We start from the raw sequence: 22,022 nt of genomic DNA, 5'->3' as shown, positions 1-22,022 counted from the left end.
CCTGATAAATAAATCTAACTCTGTATATCTCCCATTTCCACTATATTTTTCAAACAGAGAGATGCATACAAACATGTAACAAGTATGAATGAAAACTGCTCAAAGCCTAGTGAAAAACAGCAAAATATTGTTTTTAAGATGGCTCCCCTTTTTGACCATTCTGTCCCTTTCTCCACTTCCTGCAGATCTCCACAAAAATCCAGAAATACACTGGCAACATTTGCTACAATTTTTATATGGCCTGAAAGCTTAACTCTTGATCAAAATGTCTGGCTGTGTCAAAGTACAATATTTTCTACATAGACAGAAATTATGTTTCCTTTATCAAAGTACCATTTTAAAATGCAKAACTGTGACAGCCAAGCTTTTCCAGTTTTCATATACTCCCTAGAATACTTTAGAAAATGTTGGACTGCAGGACAGGAGAAATGCACGTAAGGAACATAACAGCAAGCAAAAAATGCATCAGTAACAAGCCTGGGTTTTGTGAGATTCTAACTACCTTAATTTTCAAGACATTTAGATTTTCCTTAGAGTCATTTGAGTGACCCATTATTTAACATTCCTCGTTTCCCATCCATTAAAATTTCACTTATGAATATTTCTCACAACTGTCAGCACACTCAGCTTACTCAAAAAGCTATTGTTAAAAGCTCATATAAAAGGAAACAATAAAGAGACACTGTGGATTTACCTCGGAGAACTGAAAGTTTCTGGAAAAAGTCAGGGCATGAGATTCAAAGATGACAGAATAAAGTCTTTAATTATTTGTCATCCCGCGAATCTTCTAAGTAGGCTAACTTAATAGTGCRCAAGTACTATTTATCCTTCAAAATTATCCTCCACTTCTCACACAATTTTTGCCTCCTAACTTTACCTATACTTGCTAATACTCACTATTTATGGGTAGTTTGGTGGAAAACCCATCAGGAAGGATGATGCACATTCTGACAAAAYATGACAGGCAAGGAGGACTTGCTGGAGGTGAGGATCGTGCAATCTCAAAAGCGTAGTTCCAGATTCAGGACCTAAGCTACAAGCAAGATGTGAGGCTCTCAAAATGCCAGGTTGAGCTTCTGGTGAAACAGGAGCACRTCAATCATTTTAGGGGATCAATGGATATATCCACAGCTACAGAATTAACAGAAAAAACGCCATACACCATCCTATTCTTTACACCGTAACATTGCCCAAGTCTTTCCTTCTACATGCAGTTTCGCCAATGCTGCTCTCACTTACTGATCCTTTTCCCGTCCTTGCTGGATTCTCAGCTTCCTTGTCCTGAAGTGCTACTCCCCACTGGCCCCAGGTCCAGCCCTTCCCAAGCCAAGCCACACCGCTGTTTACACATTCCTGCATTTCTTCTGCGTGGCTGCTGAGCACAGGACCTCCGCCACTTTTTCAGCTGATTACAACTCCGATAACTGAATGGAACTYGTCAGGCACACATAATGAGAGTTAATTATGTTCACATGATGCAACCGAATTTATGGTCACACAAAACCTCAGCCACTCTGGCAATGACACAGACCTAGCAAACCCTCCTGCTCCAAGCAACAAATAATAAACCATGCTGACTTCAGGAGAGCTAAGAGAGAACAGCAGCACTACCACAAGAAACACTAACCCAAACCACARCAGGACGGTTTATCTAAATCTTCCACATAAAATTAAATGCATGTATTTCCACAAAGTTAGGCTAGAATTTAACTGCCTAAGAAACATGTATGGTTATTCGATTGTTCAGAACTAAACAGAACAGCTATTTCCTTAGTTTGAGTAGTTTAGCTATATAAATTTGATCTTTTTAGGTATTCACAGAAGACCGGCTCTAGTAAGATTCAAAATTGTGTATACATAATCTATCAGCTGATTTCATTATGTAACTTAAAAACAAAAGACTTTAACAACTGCCTCAGAATGGAAGACAAGACTGAACGTTAACTGCGGAAGAAATCTTGTTTCTGGAAAGGCAATCTTCAAGGTCACCAGCTGAATCRTCCCCAAATAACCTTTCCATTCATTAACCAAGTCAGACATCATCTGTTACATGTCAATATTCCCCCTCTCATAAAAACCATGAGTGAAACAGACCAGTAAATGTATCTGCCCACACCTATAACAGGTATATATAACCATCAGAGACACTACAGACATCTGATTTCATGCCAATTATAATAAATGATGCAGAGGTGAGGTAGAAAACAACCAAATACATATGCTGAGTAAAAGGAAAACCAATTCTACTTGTTTTAATAACTTAATTGTCCTACTATTTATTAAAGAGTTGTAGGAGAGACTTTATAAACAAGCAAAGCTTTGATATGTATGGTTCTAGTAATTGTTCTGGTTTTGTTCTAGTACTTATACACAGAAATCGCAAACCATTTGTATATTTAAGGAATACACGCAAAGATATTCAGTTCCATCAAATAGATACTTTCTCCAGCTTAAGTAAAAGTATTCTCCCCCTTTCTTTGTCCTTTCCAAACTGCTGGAATGTCACACACAGAGGATTTTACAAAAGTACGATGCCTGTGTTGAGGTACTGAATTCTCCACACCAAACAATTTTGCCTGCAATAGAATGGCAGTGACATGCTGAAAAGCACTGCAAGCATGCACATGTGCATCCTGGCCAAGTKAACACTGCCAGATCTGGCCTGGCCTTAAATCACCAAGCAGACATGCTCCAGTTGCATCCCGTAATGATACACCGTTTGTTTGGATCACCACTGTATTTTTTCCAAGTAATACAGCAACCACAGAAATAAAGTGGGGAAGAATGTTTTCCTCGTTTACTGACTAGCATACAACAGAGTAATCTCCTAACCATCCTTGGAAAAACCATTGTCCAAACATTTCATATATACAGCTGATCACATTCTGTACACATCCCTCCACTAATTCTTTCCCTCTCCTGTTAAGAACTGCAAAAGCCAAAATTTATTGGGCAGCACATAAAGACACCCTTCACAATGCTTCAAAAACAAACAAAGGATTTCTGATTTAAAATATTTCAAATAAGTATTTTTATTCTTGTGTGCAATTTGAAAACTTATGAAAAATACGCAGCCTATTCAATAACCAATCATCGTAGTTGAAGGTATTATTTTCTGAAGGCGTCACAAGTTATAAAGAAGTTGAAAACTGCCATTTACATGTATGAACAAAAGCAATTGTTGTGTCTGAATAAGGCGGACTGCAAATACTTTACAACAGACCCTTTATCRCAGTGTCCAAGAATTTTAACAACTTTAAGTAAAAGTGACATTTTACTGGAACTTGCCTGGAATCTACTCCTTGATTTGTCGGGTAGTTCTCCACTAGAATAGTTACTGTGCTAGCAGCATCTTTGTAATACCTTCCCATCCAAAGCATGGCTTCTGACAACACATTTAATGCTGTTTTYCCATAAACCCAGCATGATTTTACCTCACTTGTGTACAAACACAAGTTCTGCAGCTCTGTGYTGATGCAAATGTTAAGTCCTGTCATTTCCACACGTGCATGTGTGGGAAGAGGGAGGGTATGTTTGTTTTTAAATACAGCTAGCATAACCTGTCATACTTCCCCAACTCTGGATCATAAGAGAGAGGTTTTTGAAAGGCATTTTATTGGCAGTATGTACAAGTTTCAARTCATGTGTGTATCTGCAAGCAAGTACATCTGTTGCATTGGGGTCCACCTTTGGACTTGTACCAGCTTCCCCTGCAGTTCAACACCAATTTATAGCAGAATTTATAGAGGAAAACAACAAAGATTCCATGAGTAATCCATGCCAAGCCCCAATTAAGACTTTCAAAACAATAATTACTCAGTGTCAATTATGCCAGCACTTCTTATATGAGCATGCTTTAAGAATCCAAGCAGGGCTAGCCAAAGACTGCAAACACTTTATTAGCCTTTATTCATTCAACAGAATCCCTCTAAAAGCATCTATAAACCCAAATCTCCAGCAGCTGTCTACATTTTTTACTGTAACCCTCAGCACTGTGAATAGACCTTTAGTTTGGATCTAGTTATTTTTGCATCTCTACACCAAAGCACACTAAAAAGGTTGAAAAATAGACATATGTTAAAGGTTTTTAATTGCCATCCGAGTCTTAATCAACTCTTCCTAATGACTGAAACACTGCTCCTTAAGAGTAAACAATAAGAATTACCAACACAGGCACCTTCTCATTGCAGAAACATTCAAATTCTGCAACAGCCTCAAAATGGAGTTGTTAGAAGAGCACTACAAAACCCAGCTGGTTTTTCTTCTTTCTAAAATGCAATGTTAAGGTTATCCTTTCTATCAGCAYCTATTTCATTTGTTACCTTCTCTTTCAAAGCACATGCATTACAAACTTCTTCTTTAAAGCCTATAAAGTAGATTTTCTTTTACAGGGAAAAAAAAAAAACCACAAACAAATAAAACCAAACCATGCAATGGAGTAATTCAATTATTAGCAAGCAAGCCACAGAAATAGGCACATCATATACAAAAGCATATAAATGTCAGGAAAAATATACAGCACAATAAAAAAAATCCCCCATCAGCAGACTAATTCCTGTTTTCCATAATGAACCATGCCAAATCTAACTGGATAGCATTATTACAAGTTACTTAACTGATGGACAGAAGTTACTGGTGCCAACAAACCCCTCCACATGAAGCACTCAGAAGGCTTCAGACATCCTTTAAGTAGTCCTGCAGAGATTCTGCAGAGCACAGCTCTYTGCTTTCCTGATGCAGAGCACAACACTCACTAACTTTTAAAGGCACAATTTCAGTACTAATTCGATTTATGAACCGGAGGAAAAAAATCCCAAGTGACTGAAGTAAATAAAGCTAAAGGTCTTTCCTTAACTTCAGGTTTTATGGACAGAGATTAGATATTATCTTTAAATTTAATAATGCATAGTTTGGTTATTAAAAACAAAGTGGGGGGTTGGTTGGTTTGTTGTTTTTTTTTTTAATTCTAAATGTGAATTTGGTGGAGCAAAAAAAATCACATTAAAACAATCCAGCCAAATTTTTGCGGCAGACAGAAATTTTGTGTCAACYTCCCAAGCCCTCCATGCTGTTCATCTGATATTTGCTAATGTCTCTATCTCAAGTTTGGCGCACCAACCCGAGAGCATAAGCAATGGTTTGCAAAGCTTAAATCCCCATATTTTAAAAAAACAAACAAATAAAATCCTACCAGAGGAGGTTCAGTGAGATYGGAAAGCCCCTGAAGATTAGTTGAGCTGGCAGAACAACACAAACGTGCCAGAACAATTCATCTGGCTTAGATGCTCTTCCTTGCAGCCATATTTCCCGAGGAATGCTCAAAACCAGATGTATTCCAACTTGGATAAACTCCTCGGGCACTCTGCTCCTGCAAGTGTCTGATGAGCAGAGCCCCCTCATCACATGACAGGTTTGGGAATGGAGATAAAGAAGGGAATGAATGCAGCAGCTCAGAGGAGCCCACGCCAGGACACCTCCGTGTAACAGGTAACAGGCACACGCACRTCCCAGGCACAGCACGGAGAAATCCCATCCACAATCCCCACCAAAACAAGGAGCAACAGGCTCAGCTCTTCTGGGGCTCACTGAAAAAAGCAGGGGCTCATCCCMCTGCAATGGCAAGTGAAGCTTTTTTCTGCCATTTACAGCATTGCTGATCTTTAGTGACGAAATACAAACTCTGTAAAACATTTGCATAATGGGATCTGGAGATATTCAAAGCACTATATGTTGCTGTGTTTACAGCACACTGACTCTGTTTTTATTGGTTTCGTATTCCATATGAACAGAAGAAAAAGATACTTTGTTCTTATTATCACAAGCTCCCACATTGAACATTATTTTTAGGTTTCTGGTCCTAAAAGGAAAGATAGGTCTAGCATCATTATTTTCTTCAATGACCAACTTGATTCCTTATAATCCATACTAGGCAGATCATTTCAATAAACTTCACCAGGCACAAACTCCAAACATACCTCAATTCTAGTCTGAATTCTCAGGCTTTACATAATTACAAATATCATTCAACAATCCCATGTTATCTGGGAAAATAAAGATCTAAACCTGTTCTTTTCTTAGTTATGAAACTAAGGAGCTTAGAGAAAAGATGCATCATTTCAACTGTTTTCCAAGACTAATTAATCCAAAGTGAGGCATTTAAAAAGTAGATTTATTCCTTAACAACCACAGAGTTGGCACCAAAAATGCCCTCTTGTGGCACAGCAGAACCGTGCAGAGCCTGCCCTCGGGTCTTTCAACTTCGATTTTAGAACAACAATGTGTGACTCAGGGCTTGTTTGGAAACTAAAATGAGATAAAGAAAGCACATAATAACATAAACAAAAACTGTAGGTATCATTTCAGAGTGTGAATGAATGTTTGAACCCAGTTTCTCTATGTGGCTCCCTTTTTTTTTTTTTTTTTCTTTTTTTTTGAAGTGTTAGTCTAAACAGTGAGTACATCTGGCTCTCCTATAAATCTAAGCATAATCCAATTCCTGGGGAAAGCTGCTCTGGGAACAGAGCACTGTCACTTTAGAGGATTCTTGAAAGGGAAGTCTTTGTGCTGCTTGAAACCTCTTTATTAAGGAATATGTGTAAAAACAATTGTATCTGCAACAATTGGCAACAATTTGCAAGGCAGCCTCACTCTTAACCCCAACAGGCCACTAATTATTCTCAGAGACTGAGAGAACAATYAACAGACAGCTACAGTCACCAGAATTTTCTCTCATTGAGCAAAGCTAGCACGCTACACATTTTTTTCTGTTAATAGAAATGTGGCTGTGACAGTTTCAATTCCCTTACTTGGAAGCAGCATCTTTCACACAGGTTTCATTTTTGCTGCTTTTCTAGCTCTCAGCCTGCCAAAACGACCTTAAAATAGCGGTTCACTCGCAACAACAAACAAACCAACAAGCAAATCACTAAGAAAAACCCTTTAAACTGAAATCAACCCTCCTCAAGCAAGAAAATTCTGATGCCCATCTTGAGTCTGCAACACAGCAAAGAGCACATTCTTTAACACATCACTCTGCTGCTTGCTGTCTCCAAGCGATGGCAGTTTTGGMAGCCTGCCACGTTATTCCTGAGGACAGTCCCCAGCGCTTGGGTCCCTCATTCTGCTGCTCTCTGAACGCTCTGCAGCGAGAGGGGCTGCTCTGGTTTTCCCCAAACACAGCTCAAGTGGGAAGCAGCTGTGTGTAGGCACAGAACACGGCATTTCAGCTGCCAGCTCATCCAAGAGCCCACAGCAAGGTCACACTCACCGAGGAAAGCTCATCCAAGTGCTGGGATGGAGCTGGCAGCAGCAGCCGCAGCGGGACAGAGCAGGCAGGTTGGAAAGTGTTAAGTGTGAGATGGAAAAAAACACATTTTGGGCTTTTGTCTCAGTGCAGTAACCAAAAAAAACAAGAAAAAAAACCCCACCACTAAACAGTTTCACAAGCTATTACAAACTCTCAATCAAGCACAAAATTTTAGTTGAAATATTAAGACAACCTTGGAACATAAGACGTTTTAATTATTTGAGTATCTGACACATTTTCTTTTCAGGTAGAAGCCATCCATGTTTGGTTTTTACAAAGGTCTTTTGGAATATTTCAGTTGAAGTCCCAAGAATTTTTTTTAAATACTTGTTACGAAACCAAAGCATTTTAAAACAAAGTTACTGTTTAACACTGAGTGAAATCAAAATCACTGTGTCATTTCATCTGTAAGAGCACAGATGTAAACTCAAAAGAGTTTTTTGACAAAAGTCGGTGAGATTTTTCTCAAAACTCGGTTTGTATGCAGCTGAGATGGAAGCGCCCCCATGAAGAGCAGGATGCACACACTGGTTTTGTAGTGGTCTGGGCCTCCCCAATGACAGCAAACTACAAAATGATCATGGAAACACACACATGGAAATCCACTCAGGATTATGGTGAGAGTTTATCACCCAACACAACAGGGGAAAGCAGTAGGTTCTGAGACATTTCTCAACATTTTGCTCACTCAGCACTTCCAGTAAAAATTCTCAAATCAAAAGTCATTAGGCTCTATTCTTCCAGGTGTGTCCAACAGCCCTTTTCTTCTTAAACRCAACTGAGCTTTTCATCACTGTTGAAATCAATAAATCAATAATTCCTTCCAGAGTTATCCCAGCTTGTGCCTGTTTTCTACATCCCAGTCTTGCTAAAAGGACAAGTTTACTCTCAGCCACTGAATAAAACCAAGGCACAAGAAGATCCACAAACCACTAACCTGGTCAAAATCCCAGTCCATTAAAAGCTGCTATTTTTCAGACAGCTGCATGTAGTTTTCCTCCAATGCTTACAGAATGTAAGTAATAGATGTATGTATGTACACACCCACATAAAAGGAGTGAGATGGGTTGGGGAAGRAGAGGAAAAGAAATCACAAGTGTCCTTATTACCTCAGAACAGTTGCTAAGCCACACCTAAGAGTGGAAGAGGTAAGTCTCCAGTCAATATTAGGCTTCCTCTTCAACCAGCCTTCCTAYCATAACAATAATTTCTCTCTTCATAATTTATCCCAGTCACTAACCTGAGTGCTGGCCCAGGATGTCTGCAGCTCTCTTAGTCCCTCTGGCCCCTGATCCTGGGAGGAAATCCCCCATCTCTGTACCCACCCATCTTGACTCAGGCAGAGAGCACAATTTCCCAATCCCTACAGGAAATAACTCCTCATAATCCTTGAGCAGCTGAGGGCTAGGAAGGTCTGTCATTTACAACATCACCAAATGTATGCAGGTTTCAACAAATGGTATCGATTGCACAGGTCACAAGTATTTCAGTTCTGAAACAAGAAGCACTTCCCCATCAGTTACAAGACAAGAGTTCACCTGACAATTGTTGGTTCCTCAGCTGTTTGCAGCCACTCTGAGCAGTGAAGATAACATATTACACAGGATATCCTTATACCAGTCAACTTTAAAAAAGCAGCTGTGACATTCACGATAAGTTTCTTTAGCAGACAATCTAAGAAGCCCATACAAAAAAACCCCACATTATTATGAAGTACACACTAAGCCCATTTGAGTGGGCTGGTCTGCCTTTCTTCCAAGCATTCAAATAGTTGCTTTACAAAACAGAACATCTCTAAAAACTGCTATTCTCTTAGTCTTTTTCAGGTCTATTTCCAGAGAAGCAGTACCTAAATAAAAACCTGTTTTTCATGCCCTGCAGAAACTGTTTTCAACACTGATGGGGGAGGGGGGTATCAAGAGCTAGAAAGCTTTGAAGGACATTCCTCTCCGGCTGCATTTCAGGTWCAGTACAAACTCCTTCCTCTACTTGTTAGAACTGTTGACAAGAAAGTAGCTCTCCTCATGATTAACCACTCTTAAAAATAATTTTTAAAAAACATTAAAAACTTCACTGTTAGAGCTACCACAGTCTACTTGAAAACAGAGTTAGTGAAAGGAGTCTTTCTCTAACAATGGTAAAGACCCACAGGTTCAAAATTAATGAAAATTAACATGAAAACATCTACAAGCTAAAAGTTTAATGCAAATCTCTGACTTTTCAACAGCTGAAACAGTACAAACTTCAGGAAAGACTTAGGACAGAAATGCTCCTACCATTTTCCAAAGCTTTTGAAAGAGATGTAACTAATTTTTCCCAGCATCAAACAAAACATCCAATACAGAAATATTCCCACAAAGCAATTTATGTCAGTAAGTAGAATATTTATCATGAGGTTTTATGAAGATGGTGAGTGCTCATCTCTCAGAAGAGTTATTTATCCAGCAGTCAGATACCAAAAAAGCTTCCACTGGACAGTGTTTGACCTGCTTGAGCTTCAGGAGCACTTCTGGCAAGGGAAGGGCAGAAGYTGCTAGCTATGTAATCATAAATGTATTTTAACATAAATGCATTTTGGCACAAACTGATTAGGAAGAGGGAATAACTTCACTGTCAAAATCTTCAAGATTAGAGCTCTGCGACTTTCTTAAAGAATGGAAGCCACTACAAAAGCAATYGTTACCTTAGATGGAAAAACATAGAAAAAAAATCCCTTTTGGTTTTTTTTTCTTACATATTATATTTTAAAAACTGGGGGGGGCTGTGTTTGGTTGGTTTTTTTTTTTGTTTTTTTTTTCCTAATAGCTAGATTCTAATAGCTACATCCTAATAGATGAAGTGTAAAGACTTATTTTTTCAGACCTTGATGCTTCCATAATCCCCATGCCCACAAAGGAAAAGCAACAGGCTTATTTATAATGTACCTCATCCTAATTATAGAAAGTACTCGGGAAACAGGTGACAGTCCAAACACAAATTTACAAATGTTTTCATGTCTCTACATAAACAAGGCTCTTCTGCTCATCAACAGGTCAAATATTCTTGTGGCCTTACTACTCACATTGTTTAAAAACACAGTTTACAGCTACTCCTTTTTAAGACTTCAGGCAACACTTGAACTGATTTCCACAAACCACAGTTTGCTCAAGCTCCTGCTGTCTGCCCACAGTGACAGAGGAACAGCACACTGGCAATCAGAGGTACTCCCCAAATTGCTGATTGTAGYTCCTCTACTGCAACTCTCAAGGAAGATGAGCTGGATAAAAACTGAACTCCTGTAGCTCCCCTCTCTCTGACTGCTGCTTTCTGGTGAGGGAAAAGTCACATCATCCATACACAGAAACCTCAATTTTCCTCCTGGATTTCTGTCTTTAGCCCATTATTTATCAATCCCATTTAACAGTTTATTTGCTGACTGCTGCATCTGATCAATGGGGGAAATAAATTCCCTGTGATGTTCCTGATGAGCAACGCTGATGCAGCAAAGGACGCAGAAAGAGGACACAGATTTGGAGAGGGGGCCATAAACATCCAACACAAACTCTGCTTCTGGCCTTTTCAAGTCCACACTGCTGACTGTTCAAAATGCTTTGCCTCTTTTGTGATTTCTGAACATACAGACACATCCAAAAATCCAGACCAAAAGGTTTGAAGTTCACTGCTTACCTTCATCACCAGAAGAACTTCACATCTTTCCTGTCCTTTTGCTAACTTTGGTTCTCTTATTGATGCAAACTCACTTTGAACAGTGTCTTCACAAAATTCCAACATTTGGGACGTTTAACAATCATTATTATTATTAGAACAGAACCAGCAGTTCAGGCACTGCAACCCCTGCTCAGCTGCCATCTGACTCCACAGCCATSCCAAGGGAAAGGCACAGCTGAGATCCCTCCTTCCCCATTGAAAGAAGTTCAACACAGCTGGGGAAGGGGCTGGAGCACAAATCTTACAAGGAGCACCCGAGGATGTTTAGCCTGGAGAAAAGGAAGCTCAGGAGAGACCACCTGAAAGAGGGTCAGCTTCTTCTCCCAAAAACAATCTACAGGACAGGAGTAAACGGCTGTGCCAGGGGAGACTGAGATCAGACACTAGAAAAAATTACTTCACCACAAGGGTTGYCCAGCATTGGAACAGGCTGCTCAGGGAAGTAGTTGAGTCACCATTCCTGGACATATTTAATTTAATTGGCACTTGTGACATGGTTTAATGGTGAATTTGGCAGTGCCAGGTTAACAGTTGGACTTGATGATCTTWAGTTTCCAATCCAAATGATTCCTTGCTCTAGTCAGTCTGTAGGAGTAGATGTTTCCTTGTGGTGCAGAAATCCACCCAGTACAAGGGTTATGTAAACCTCATGCAAAATTTGAAGACCTCTCTCCAGAAATTCTCTGGACCACCTGGCAAAACCAGCAACATTGTGGCAGCACTTCAAATTGTTCAGTAAGAAAGAAACTACCAGACTTCAAAAATCCATATTATTTTTAAATCTCTAAGCAAGGACTACTCTGCATCAATACAGCAGCTCCTGCACAGCAAATACTGGGTATTATGTTCAAATGCCTTTAAATAATGTATTTAAGTATCTTGTGTTTAACCTTGACACCAGATGTTCTGAGTTAATAACGTTAACTGCAACTTCTGCTTTTACCTGGAATGGTTTTTAATCCTTCAACTGCAAGAAGAATGCATGAGCAAAGCCTGAATTCCACACCCAACAATCCAAAAGCTCAGCAATCAACATCCCACACCACAGAAACATACTTAAAGTCACAAAAGCAAATGCTGTTTTACTTCTTTCTCAGAGGACACAGCCACGGACCTCAGAAATTTCAATTTTTTTTCCACCATTCTGGTGTTTCAGTATTTGCTTAGACAATTCAATATTCTCCAGAGGCAGGRAAATGCAACTCTCAAGAAAAGCTATTTACCCAGACATTTAGCTGTCCACCTTCTTAGGCAAGTTAGCAATAAAGGGCAAAAAACCTGCCAATGACACTGAAAAACATCTGTAACRCTGATCCTTACAGTTCACTGAAGAGCTATCATTCCACATTTTAACTGAAAGGACCAAATATCCTGTTAAATGAGAATATCAAAGCCCAACTTGATACCTGTGATCTGTTCATTTGAAGAATTTCCTGTAATGATTTCACATGAGAGAAAAGTCATTGGCTTTTATTTTTTTTAAATGTGAGTTCAAACCGCACCWCACTACAAAGTCAGCTCGAAGAGCAAAAGGGAAGTGGTTAGGCTATTTCAAACTGAATAATGGGAATAATAAATTGCAGTGTTGGAGGAATAAATCTCATCACTAACTGAAATAGTTTTAGGCAGTCAAGTATTTCTGTGCTGAAGCAGTAAAGAACAAAAGTTGCATTTAAAGAACAGCATTAATCTGTGWTTTCCAAGGAAGGAAATAAAAACAGCTCAAGTCACTTGACAATATAATTGTCCTAAGTGGAAAGCCAGTGAATACTTTACATTAAAAAAATTGCATGTTCACAAATTCATCTCTTTAAATAAAAGAATTTTAAAATAGGGCTGGTATTCTGCGATGGTAACAATAAATATCTACTGTTTGATAACTGTCATCCAAGAAAAATGGTTTTCATCATCTTGCAGCTAATTTTTATTAATTTAATTTTATTCAACATGGTCTTGAACCACCGTGTCCTCTGTGGAACAGCTGTCTATATCTAGATTTTGTCTGTGTTATCTCATTATGMAAACAGCTCCTGATCTTCAGCAAAAGGGAGAAAATGTGACTGCTTTATCAACCTGTGAAAATTACATAAAGTGAATCACTCCCATTAGCCCAGTTCTATCTCCAGACATGCTTAAAGATTTTGTTGAAAAAGCTCTAACAGATTTATTCTTCCAGGTATTAGARGAAGGCCCAGCTATTTTCCTTTGATTCAAGCAGGCATTGAGGTTAACATGCAGCGCAAACACTKAAAACACCTAAAAATTGGCTTAAAATTATGCACATTAAAAACAGATTACTTTAGCTTTTGGCATCTGATTTATGCTGCTTGGTAAGCAAAGAGTGCCTCTATCTTTTCATTGCTTTCCTTTCTACTGATATCAGTTTCCTAAGTTAATCAAAGCAAGTCTTCCTTCTGCCTAGAAAAAGGACAAAAAAGTAACTGCAAAAAGCAAAGAACAGAATAAACGTGAAAGTTAAGTGAAAGTTGCTGCTCAAGCATTTTGCTACTTTGAAGGTGAAACTGACATTTTGCAACAAATATGTGGCTTGCAATTGGCAATAACTGCATTTCTTCAGACTAAATAAAAGAGAAAATTAMCAGCACCTTTCCTGCTTAGTCATATTTTACAGAGTCTACACAAAGCTCCTGGAAAAATCACCTGCATGTTGTGAAATCAATGTGTATTTTCAAAATGCTACAGTCTGCTCTTAGTTCAGGATATTTGGWMKCTAGYAAGTAAAYAAAAAAGTAAGTAAGTAAATAAAAATATAATGAAAGTCCTCACTTGACAAAAAACTGTAAACAAAATCCAGTATTACTCAAATGCTTCATTTCGGCAGCACATCCCAATCTCATTTAAGAATTTTTGGCGGTTTCAGTTGTACTTTTTATTAAGGATAAAATCTTTAGAGATACAGATAAGCAATAAGGAAAACAAGGGTTTAAACAGAAAACTTCAGGCAGAAAAGCACATACCTGCTATGTATTGGWAACAAGATTTTGTACCTGTCTAGACAAGCCAGTGACATTCTTGCCAAGTACTCCATGGCAGATGATCAAAAAGAGAAGGGTTGGGCACTTAACCAGATTCTTCTTGGATTTTAGCATCTKTAATTACAAGTCTGCTTTTAAATTAAAAGTTCTGCTTCTAAGGACATAGAGCAGACCTTGTAAAGCAGTCTAATAATGCTGTAGGAAAAGACAATTAAACTATAAATAAAATGCCCCGTCTTTAACCGTTATCCAAGCCAAGRCCATAAAAAAAAGTTTWAAAAGAACACCTAGGAGGCAAAGACAAAACAAATTAGATTTAGCAGCAAATTAGAGTCTACAGTCATACTGGGTAGAACTGGATGTGATATTAAATAAATGTGACACCACATTTATTCAAGTTGGTCTTTGCAGAGATYCAGCAATACAATACTGAAGCAGAACACTTAATCTGTACCCATGAAATGCAAATATTTGAGATGATGGCAAACTTGGATCTGTAGTGAGGTTAAAACTCATTTTAGCATAATCCATCTGCAGCAAGGGGAATGATGGGAAAATGCGGGGTATAGAACACAGGTATTTCACACTTCTCATTTCTCTGAAGCATTTGCTACGATTGCTCAGGGTTGCCAGACCTGCCTGGAAAAAGGTACTTTTTGTTTCCTCCATTATAAAATACAAAACAAAATCTTGCAAAATTACATATTTGACTGCAGATAGGCAATCCTTGTAACTAGGGACAGTTGTTAGAGTTTATTACTGATAGATTGAAGAAGTAACCTTTTCCACCAAAACATGTAGCATTAATATCAAGATTCTGCTGTCCCAATATGTGAGATTCTCTATCTTTGGGCAGATAATGGGAAATTAATAATAAAAAAATTTCAAAGTGTTGAATAAATTATCTATTTCCTCATCTGATGTGGTAAGCATATTGCACAGTTGTAAAAGCARTGTGAAATGTAACTCAAGGTTATGAAAACTATTTTCAAAACTACAGCAATACCTGCCCAGTACAACTGTGAGACTGTATCTATTCCCAATCTTTAGACAGACTTTCAGAAATATTGAAGCTGTCTCTGCCCAGCACACCTTCTTAAAACAGGCATACATGTTCACCTGCACAGATCCAATGAGTGCAGAAGTGGACACTGCTTTAGGAAAAAAGGCTGAATGAATGCACTTTGTCTTGCATATTAATGTTCCAAAAGCTGGAATGTGTAGTAAACAAAATGTGGAGGCTGGCAGCTTTGAATAATCAGTTCATGCCCTTGTTTCTGAGCTACAACACAAGGAAGACACATAACCCCAACCAGAACTAAAGAATGTTGCTTCATTCCCAAAAAAACTTGGATTTCCTCAAGTGTTCAACACCTAAAAGAGCAGGAACCACATTCTAAGTGTGTGTTATTCTTGTTGGCCTCTTCAGGTAGTCAAAACTCARTTTTCCAACATGTGTGTATCTTGGAATAAAGGCAAACACAGATTGACAATCCAAGCTAAGTACTTTATGGTGCAGCCTTGCTTTAAAAACAAACAAAACCCAGGACCTCCCCTGATATGCTCCTCCTTCCCCCAAGGAATGCACACAATACSCCTCTTCATCCACAAACCACACGTGGCATTTTCCTTATGCCCAATTCCAAGCTTTCTGTTCCAGAGGACACTCTGAAACTCAGGTACCATGAACAACGAACCTTTTCCCACTTTCTGAGAGCTGAACTACAAAGAACTTCCTCTGTCATTGTCAGCCAGCCCTGGCCGAGCACAAATCCATCAGCATTTACTTCACTAATTAATGAGTGATCTCTCATTTTAACTGTCATCAAAAAGGACACTTAATTGTTTCCCCAGCTGGAATGAAACCCAGTTACTGTATCCAACCAGCAGATCCAATMCTCCCAGCTCAATTCTGCCCACAATCCAGGACAACAAAACATATTTAACAGGCTGTCGACCAAACCCAAAAACAGAGAACAAAGGACAAGACAGAGAAACCCGTACAGAAATGAGATTTACTTTTCCTGTATATAGTTCTGCTTTCCCATAGCCCAAAAGGAACACTTTCTTCCAAGAAAATTAACAATGAGAAGAACCAACAGAGTTTCTTCCACCCAGCCTGGCAGCCTTGCTCCTGCTGTCAAATCCGCTGCCCTGAGCCAGCAGAGGCCGCCCAAGACCACGGATCGTTCCCGGAGAACCAAATATCCCGGAGAACTCTCGATGGGACAGCACCTTCCACCTTCCTCTCAACACAGCAGCCAGCGCTGCCACTTTCCTTCCGCKTCTCCATTTCACTTCTTCGCTTTTCCACCCGCAGATTACCCCAGAGGAGTCTAGCCGCCCTCAGGGTAACTCCTGACTGCAGGCAATCACTGGTGGCAGAATTCACGGTGGCTCTCCAGATTATCCAAACAAGGTCTCCTGCCCCTTGCTGTGGAAGCACTCCAGGGCTCTTTCCCTACAGCACACAAAACCCTTTATTGCACCAGAGACTGTCCTCAAATTTCTTACAGATGGTGAAGTCCTCATATGGTGCTAGCTGCCCAACTTTTACTCCGCTCCAGGAACTCGTCCCCACTCAAAGTGGCCGTGCACAGCAATGACACAATGCGGTGGCTCATGGGCCAGGTCCTCACCGGTGGGTCTCATGTCAGTTCATAAACTAATTTACACATTCCTTTTATCTCACCACGGGTTCAAGAACCACAAAGGACATAATCTATTCAGAAGTTCTCCTTAGGAGGGTCATCGCTGCTCCTCAYAGCAGTTAAGTGGTCCAGTATCTTTTACTCCTACAGTAATAATCATCAAGGACAACAGAGACAGAAACAACACTTTTTCTTTACAGCAGGTCAAGGAACACATACAGTAAACAGTGTTTCAGCTCACCTAAACAGCTAGAAAAATTACACAGTTTTCAACATCCTACTAGGAGTGGGGAAGACAGGAATTTCTGCAGGGCAGAAGAAAACTTGTTGATCAAATGTATTAATGAGATTATAGAACAGTCTTCTCCGATAATCAAAAGGACTGAACTCAATAATCCAGACGGTCTATTCCCCTTTGGGCTTCTGTGGTTAAATAATCATTAACCGGGTATCATCTGCAGCCCAGTGTGGGTGAATCTGAGCTCCTGTATGGTTTTCAGTGACACTGTATCTGAATGTACACTCTACGCACAGCAGAATAAAGTTAAAAAGGCAGACTCGTGTTTAGTGTGCTTTGCTCCTTTGCTACTTCCAACACTTGAAACACATACCATGCATATTTCCTACACACAGTACAAGCTAAATAGAAGAATTAAAGAATAACAGTTGCAAACAGTTACTATTGCTGTGCCAATTTCACAGTTTTGTTTCTTGTACATACACTTTGTTACCCAAAGAAGAGACCAAGTTGAACTAGAAACTGACTTCAGAAACAAATAAAAGGTTAACCTCAGATATTAAAGTGCTGATTTCTACTTTTTTGTTCCTAATTCTAGGCTACAATTTTAGTGCAAGACTACCTTTGAGCTGTGTAACACCATTGCAGCATTCAAAAAAAAATATCTGTAGCAGCATCACACTTTTTGTAACACATTTAAATACAAGCCAGTTAAGTATCTAGCACTGGAAGAACAGATCCTTTCACATCGATAGCCACCTCAATCTTTGATAGCTACAGGAAGGTAACAAAAAAGCATTCCACACTTTCCGATCTTTCCAACTTCCTAAAGTCTTTTGGCTGACCAGAAAGAGAAGCAATTGGAAAGAAAAACCTGTAGTGTGACACAGATATGCACTGTTTTACATCACCACCTTCCCTACGTGTCCTGTCTCCTTCCCCACAAAGAGTCTGCCAGCCACACTTAACATTCCACATCAGCAGCCCAACCACCAGAAACAAACCAGAGCCAGCGCTGTCCAGTCTTCATTCACTTCCACACATGCCCAGCAACAACCTTGCTGCWGTGACTGCCCAGCAAACACAAGGTATTTGAAAAACATCAGTAAACGAACAAACAAAAAAAAAAAAGATGGAAAAGTATGGTGCAAGCTGTATTCAGCACTCAAAGTCAGAGAATGCAATATCCGCGATACTTTTTGACTATTAAATTGAGATCTAAAGACTACTAAACTGAAATCCAGAAAAATCAGTTTGCACATCACTTATTTAAAGTCTGATTTAGTGATTTTAGGATAAAAGGCAGCACTGCCCTAACAGGGTTTGCCACTACAGAGAAAACCTGAAGAATATTTGGAACACAGAAGAAYATTTGCAAAGGTATGGATGTGTATAAATAGGAGGACTGGAATGTAGCTTCCTAAGATAAATTACAGTCTTAAAATTTAAAGCTGTAAAGATAAACAAAGATGTGCACGTATCAATTGGCAGCATTCACATGTGCTGTCATTGTCTTCCCTAAATAGGCAAACAACCCAAAATGCAGAAAACTGAGAAATTTTTAGAGCCAAGACAGCACTTTTGTTGTTTGAGAGCCTCACAAAAGCTCACTCCAGCATACAATTCTGTTCACTCACATGCAACAAAGATGACTTCATATTGCAAGAGGTGCAGAGAAGAACTACAGGATAATCAAACAGACGGAGAGCCCTTTTTAAAGGGCTGGACAAAGAACTCAGCTTGTTCAGYTGAGCAAAACAAGGCTAAGAGGGAATGTGATTTCAGACAAGCATCTCGAGTAAACACCCAAAGGGAAAATAGCACCTCTCCAACTRCAGGACAGCTGCCCAACCATAGAACAGCAAAAGACTTTCTAAACCACAGCACATTAATTTGGAGAGCTTCTGTCCAACAGAGGTGGAGGTTTGGAAATTTTCAAGCCCCCGTTATGTGGAAAGGGCAGAAAAGGTTTATCTGATTTTGACATTAAGCTTGACCAGGTTATAAACCTTTATTTTACTACATGATTTTTCAAGTTTGTCCACAGTATTGAAAGAAGCAGTAAAGACACGGAAGTAAATGACCTAAGATTAGTTAAGTTGTTTGGTTTTTTTTTTATTTTTATAGCAAAGACAGCTCATATCCAATGTTTTATCTAATATTTTCATTACCTCTGTACCAGAAGTTACTTATGCAAGTACAGTTAGCCTGTATATATTTAAATAAAATGTTTGATTGAAGTTATTTAAAATAGAAATAATACTTAGTAATACTTTTAATTCCATTAGAAAAACAATACTTAAATAATACTTAAAACAGAAATAAGACTTATAAGATACCAGGCTGTATTAATTGAGGAATTTGTCACAATGAAGGGGGAGGGGTTACTTGGAATGTTCCTCCTGACACCCTTCAATAAATTAGTTGCCAATGAGTAACAATGTGCTTGTGAAATTTCTGTAGATGACAGCAGACTGCAACTGTCACCAGTACAAAGAGGACTGGGTCRTTATCCAGGAAAGTTCACGGGTTTTGAGAGCTGGAATGCCAGAAAMCGGAATTTAATAGTACAACATGTGAAATCATGCGTTTAGGGACTGTAACCTTTTCTGTAAGCTGAGAACTCAWCATGTGGAAGCCACACAGGAGGAATGAACAGAGCGGTGAGGTATGGAAATCATAATCTAAGGACACCGATGTTTATATGAGCACAACAAGAGCTCAGTGTGCTCATGGAAGAAAAAAATGGGAAATTCCACTTGGCTCAGGAAGCCTCTGAGCTGAAATTAGGGAGGTTAGAGCAGTGCTGGGGGAAGTATCACTGCTAAAGAGTTAAATACTGTAGTCAGGTCCGGAAGAATCTTTGCTCTGAAGGAGTACAGCTGAATAGATTTATGTTAAAATTGCTGTCTCCTCACAAAACTTTGCTTGGCTAAAGATGATTGAGTTTATTAAATTGCTCAGTAAAATACATACTCCATTCCCTATTTCATWTCCTGCAGCACTTCAAGCCCAAGGTAAAGAACACTATTAGCACAAGTTATGAAAATGCACTGCACACAACTCTAATTTAATGGATCAGAAATTAAAAGTTTTGTAACTGCCTGACAAATAAGAGATGTTCTTCCAAACAGAGCAGCTGGGAAAAGGAATTTAGGCTGCTCTAAAACTGCACCAGTAAGTTTCTGGAAAGGACAGAAAAGCAAATAGATGTATTCCTACATCTAGAAGGAGGAAGCAATTTGTGTACCCATGTAAAGGATGTGTTTACACTACATTTACAGACTGGACATTTCAGAGCTCCACCTCTGGCCTACGTAGCCAACAGAACTTTTATTCCTTCCTTTCAACGCACTGGCCACAGAGAAAGGGTAGCAGCTCTAATGGGTATTGAGTTGTTTTCCAACGCTTTACTACTACCTCCTGTTCAAGCATCAAGGGCTAAACTATCTGCCCAGCCCAGAACTGTAGAGAATCCTCTGGCTCAGACAAATGGAGATTGAATGCCTATTTTTCTCCTTTGTAGGTGAAAAAAGGATATTTTAGGATCATCTAGAATTTTATTTAACAAGCATCCTACACAGGAAGCATTTCTGATGCCTTCAGTCAGTTTCTCCTTCACCTGGCCAAGTTGGTTTGGAAGTTTGATATTTMCTAAAACCTCAAGTTAGTCAAAGGTTTTGGGGTTTGTTCTGCAGGCATTTCAAACCCAGACAACTGTGACCCAGCTGTCAGCAGTTGTTGGGGTCGWACCTAATGACCTGGGTAAGCCATCCCAGTCCTGCACTGAAGCAATGAGGCAGTCTGAGCATTTCCCAGTCCTGTTCTGTTAGCTCCATTAAATCTGTCAGGCATTCAAATTTCCAAAGGAAAATGCAAAGACATCACAAATGACACATGACTCTATATCCAAGAYGTACCAGAGTTTTACTCATTTGATTAAATCTCCGCTTTTACATCGATGTTTATATTTATAACAGCCTTATATCTGCAAAGTTTGAAAGAAGTCCTCTTAATTACCCTACTTCACTGCAACACGCCTGTATCTCACAACAACAAGCAGCACATCCCTGTTCGTAACTGCTCTCAGAACAAGAAACGCCACACGAAAGATCCCGACAGGCACCACCAGCCCCGGCGAGGCAAGTTCATCCGTTCAGCCTCGCCCCTGGGAAGAAACACTGGAAGCCTTTCACTYGCAAAACTTCCCGGGGCTGCGTCCACAGCCACGAGCCATTTAGAAAACCAAAACCACCATCCACCTTCCACCTCAGCAAGGCAGCGCTCCACCTGCCGCCAACCTCGCTGTAAATAACGGGGAGAGGGGGGGCAGCCAACAACGAAACAAACACACACCCGAAAAACCCCAAACAAACAGGGAAAACCCAAGTGCMGCCTCCAAGGAAACCTGTTGCTGACCGCCGCCAGAGCGCGGCTGGGGGGATCCCGCAACCCGCCGCGCCCGGAGCTAAGTTTCCCCCGGCACGGCGCACCCCGGTGCCACATTGCCCGTGGCGGATCATTCATGAACCGGCGGACGTGCGGGGTCGGTGCGGGGGCGGTCGGGCTGAGCCCCGGGCGGGCCGGGGCCGCACCGCCAGCGCCCCCCGGCCACGGGCGATCGGCGCGGGGCCGGGAGCCGGTACTCACTCGATGAAGTAGCTGGCGCCCTCCTCCGAGAACCCCTCCTCCCATCCGCGGGGCAGGTCTGCAAGGCACGGGGGAGAGGGAAAGAGAGAGCGGGAAGGACGGGTGAGAAGTTCGCCCGCGGAGCCCGCCGGCCGCGGGGCGGGGGGCGGGGGGCGAGGAGGGGGCGCCGTGCCCGAGCACCCACCTGAGCGGATCATGTGGCCGGAGTTGACGGGCTCCCCGGTGCGCGGGTGCAGCCAAGTGGTGCTGCGGGTCAGGTCGCTGCGGGGAGAAGCGGAAAACATGCACCTGTTAGCGAGGGCGGGAGCGGGGCCGCGCTGCCCCCCGCGCCCCTCCCCGCGGCGCCCCTTACTCGATGAAGAAGACGCGCCCGTCCCTGCAGACGCCGTAGGACCAGTGCTCAGGTAGAGTGTCCCGCCCCACCGCCGCCGCCATGTTCGCCGTGCGCGCAGCCGGCCGGGGCCGGGGCGGGG

At 40.7% G+C, this 22,022-nt stretch overlaps 1 protein-coding gene across 3 annotated transcripts in view; it reads right to left on the bottom strand.

The window, feature by feature from the left end:
- The window catches only part of PLEKHA7 (pleckstrin homology domain containing A7), a 143,534-nt gene extending 121,518 nt beyond the window's left edge, over positions 1–22,016 (bottom strand). For all 3 annotated transcript variants that reach the window (XM_057369289.1, XM_057369291.1, XM_057369290.1), the window contains exons 1-3: positions 21,902–22,016; positions 21,734–21,810; positions 21,550–21,607 (exon numbers count right to left, since the gene is read on the bottom strand). In XM_057369289.1, coding sequence (XP_057225272.1) covers positions 21,550–21,607; positions 21,734–21,810; positions 21,902–21,984 — 218 coding nt within the window. In that variant the 5' untranslated portion in view covers positions 21,985–22,016. The remainder of the gene's footprint in view (positions 1–21,549; positions 21,608–21,733; positions 21,811–21,901) is intronic.
- Between the last annotated feature and the right edge of the window lie 6 nt (positions 22,017–22,022).

This window comes from Malurus melanocephalus, unplaced genomic scaffold (assembly GCF_030028575.1).
Source record: "Malurus melanocephalus ecotype Western Australia unplaced genomic scaffold, MMel_1.1 scaffold_106, whole genome shotgun sequence".
Taxonomy (NCBI): Eukaryota; Metazoa; Chordata; class Aves; order Passeriformes; family Maluridae; genus Malurus; species Malurus melanocephalus.
The sequence above is the reverse complement of the archived record's forward strand: the minus strand, read 5'-3'. Positions and strand labels throughout refer to the sequence as shown.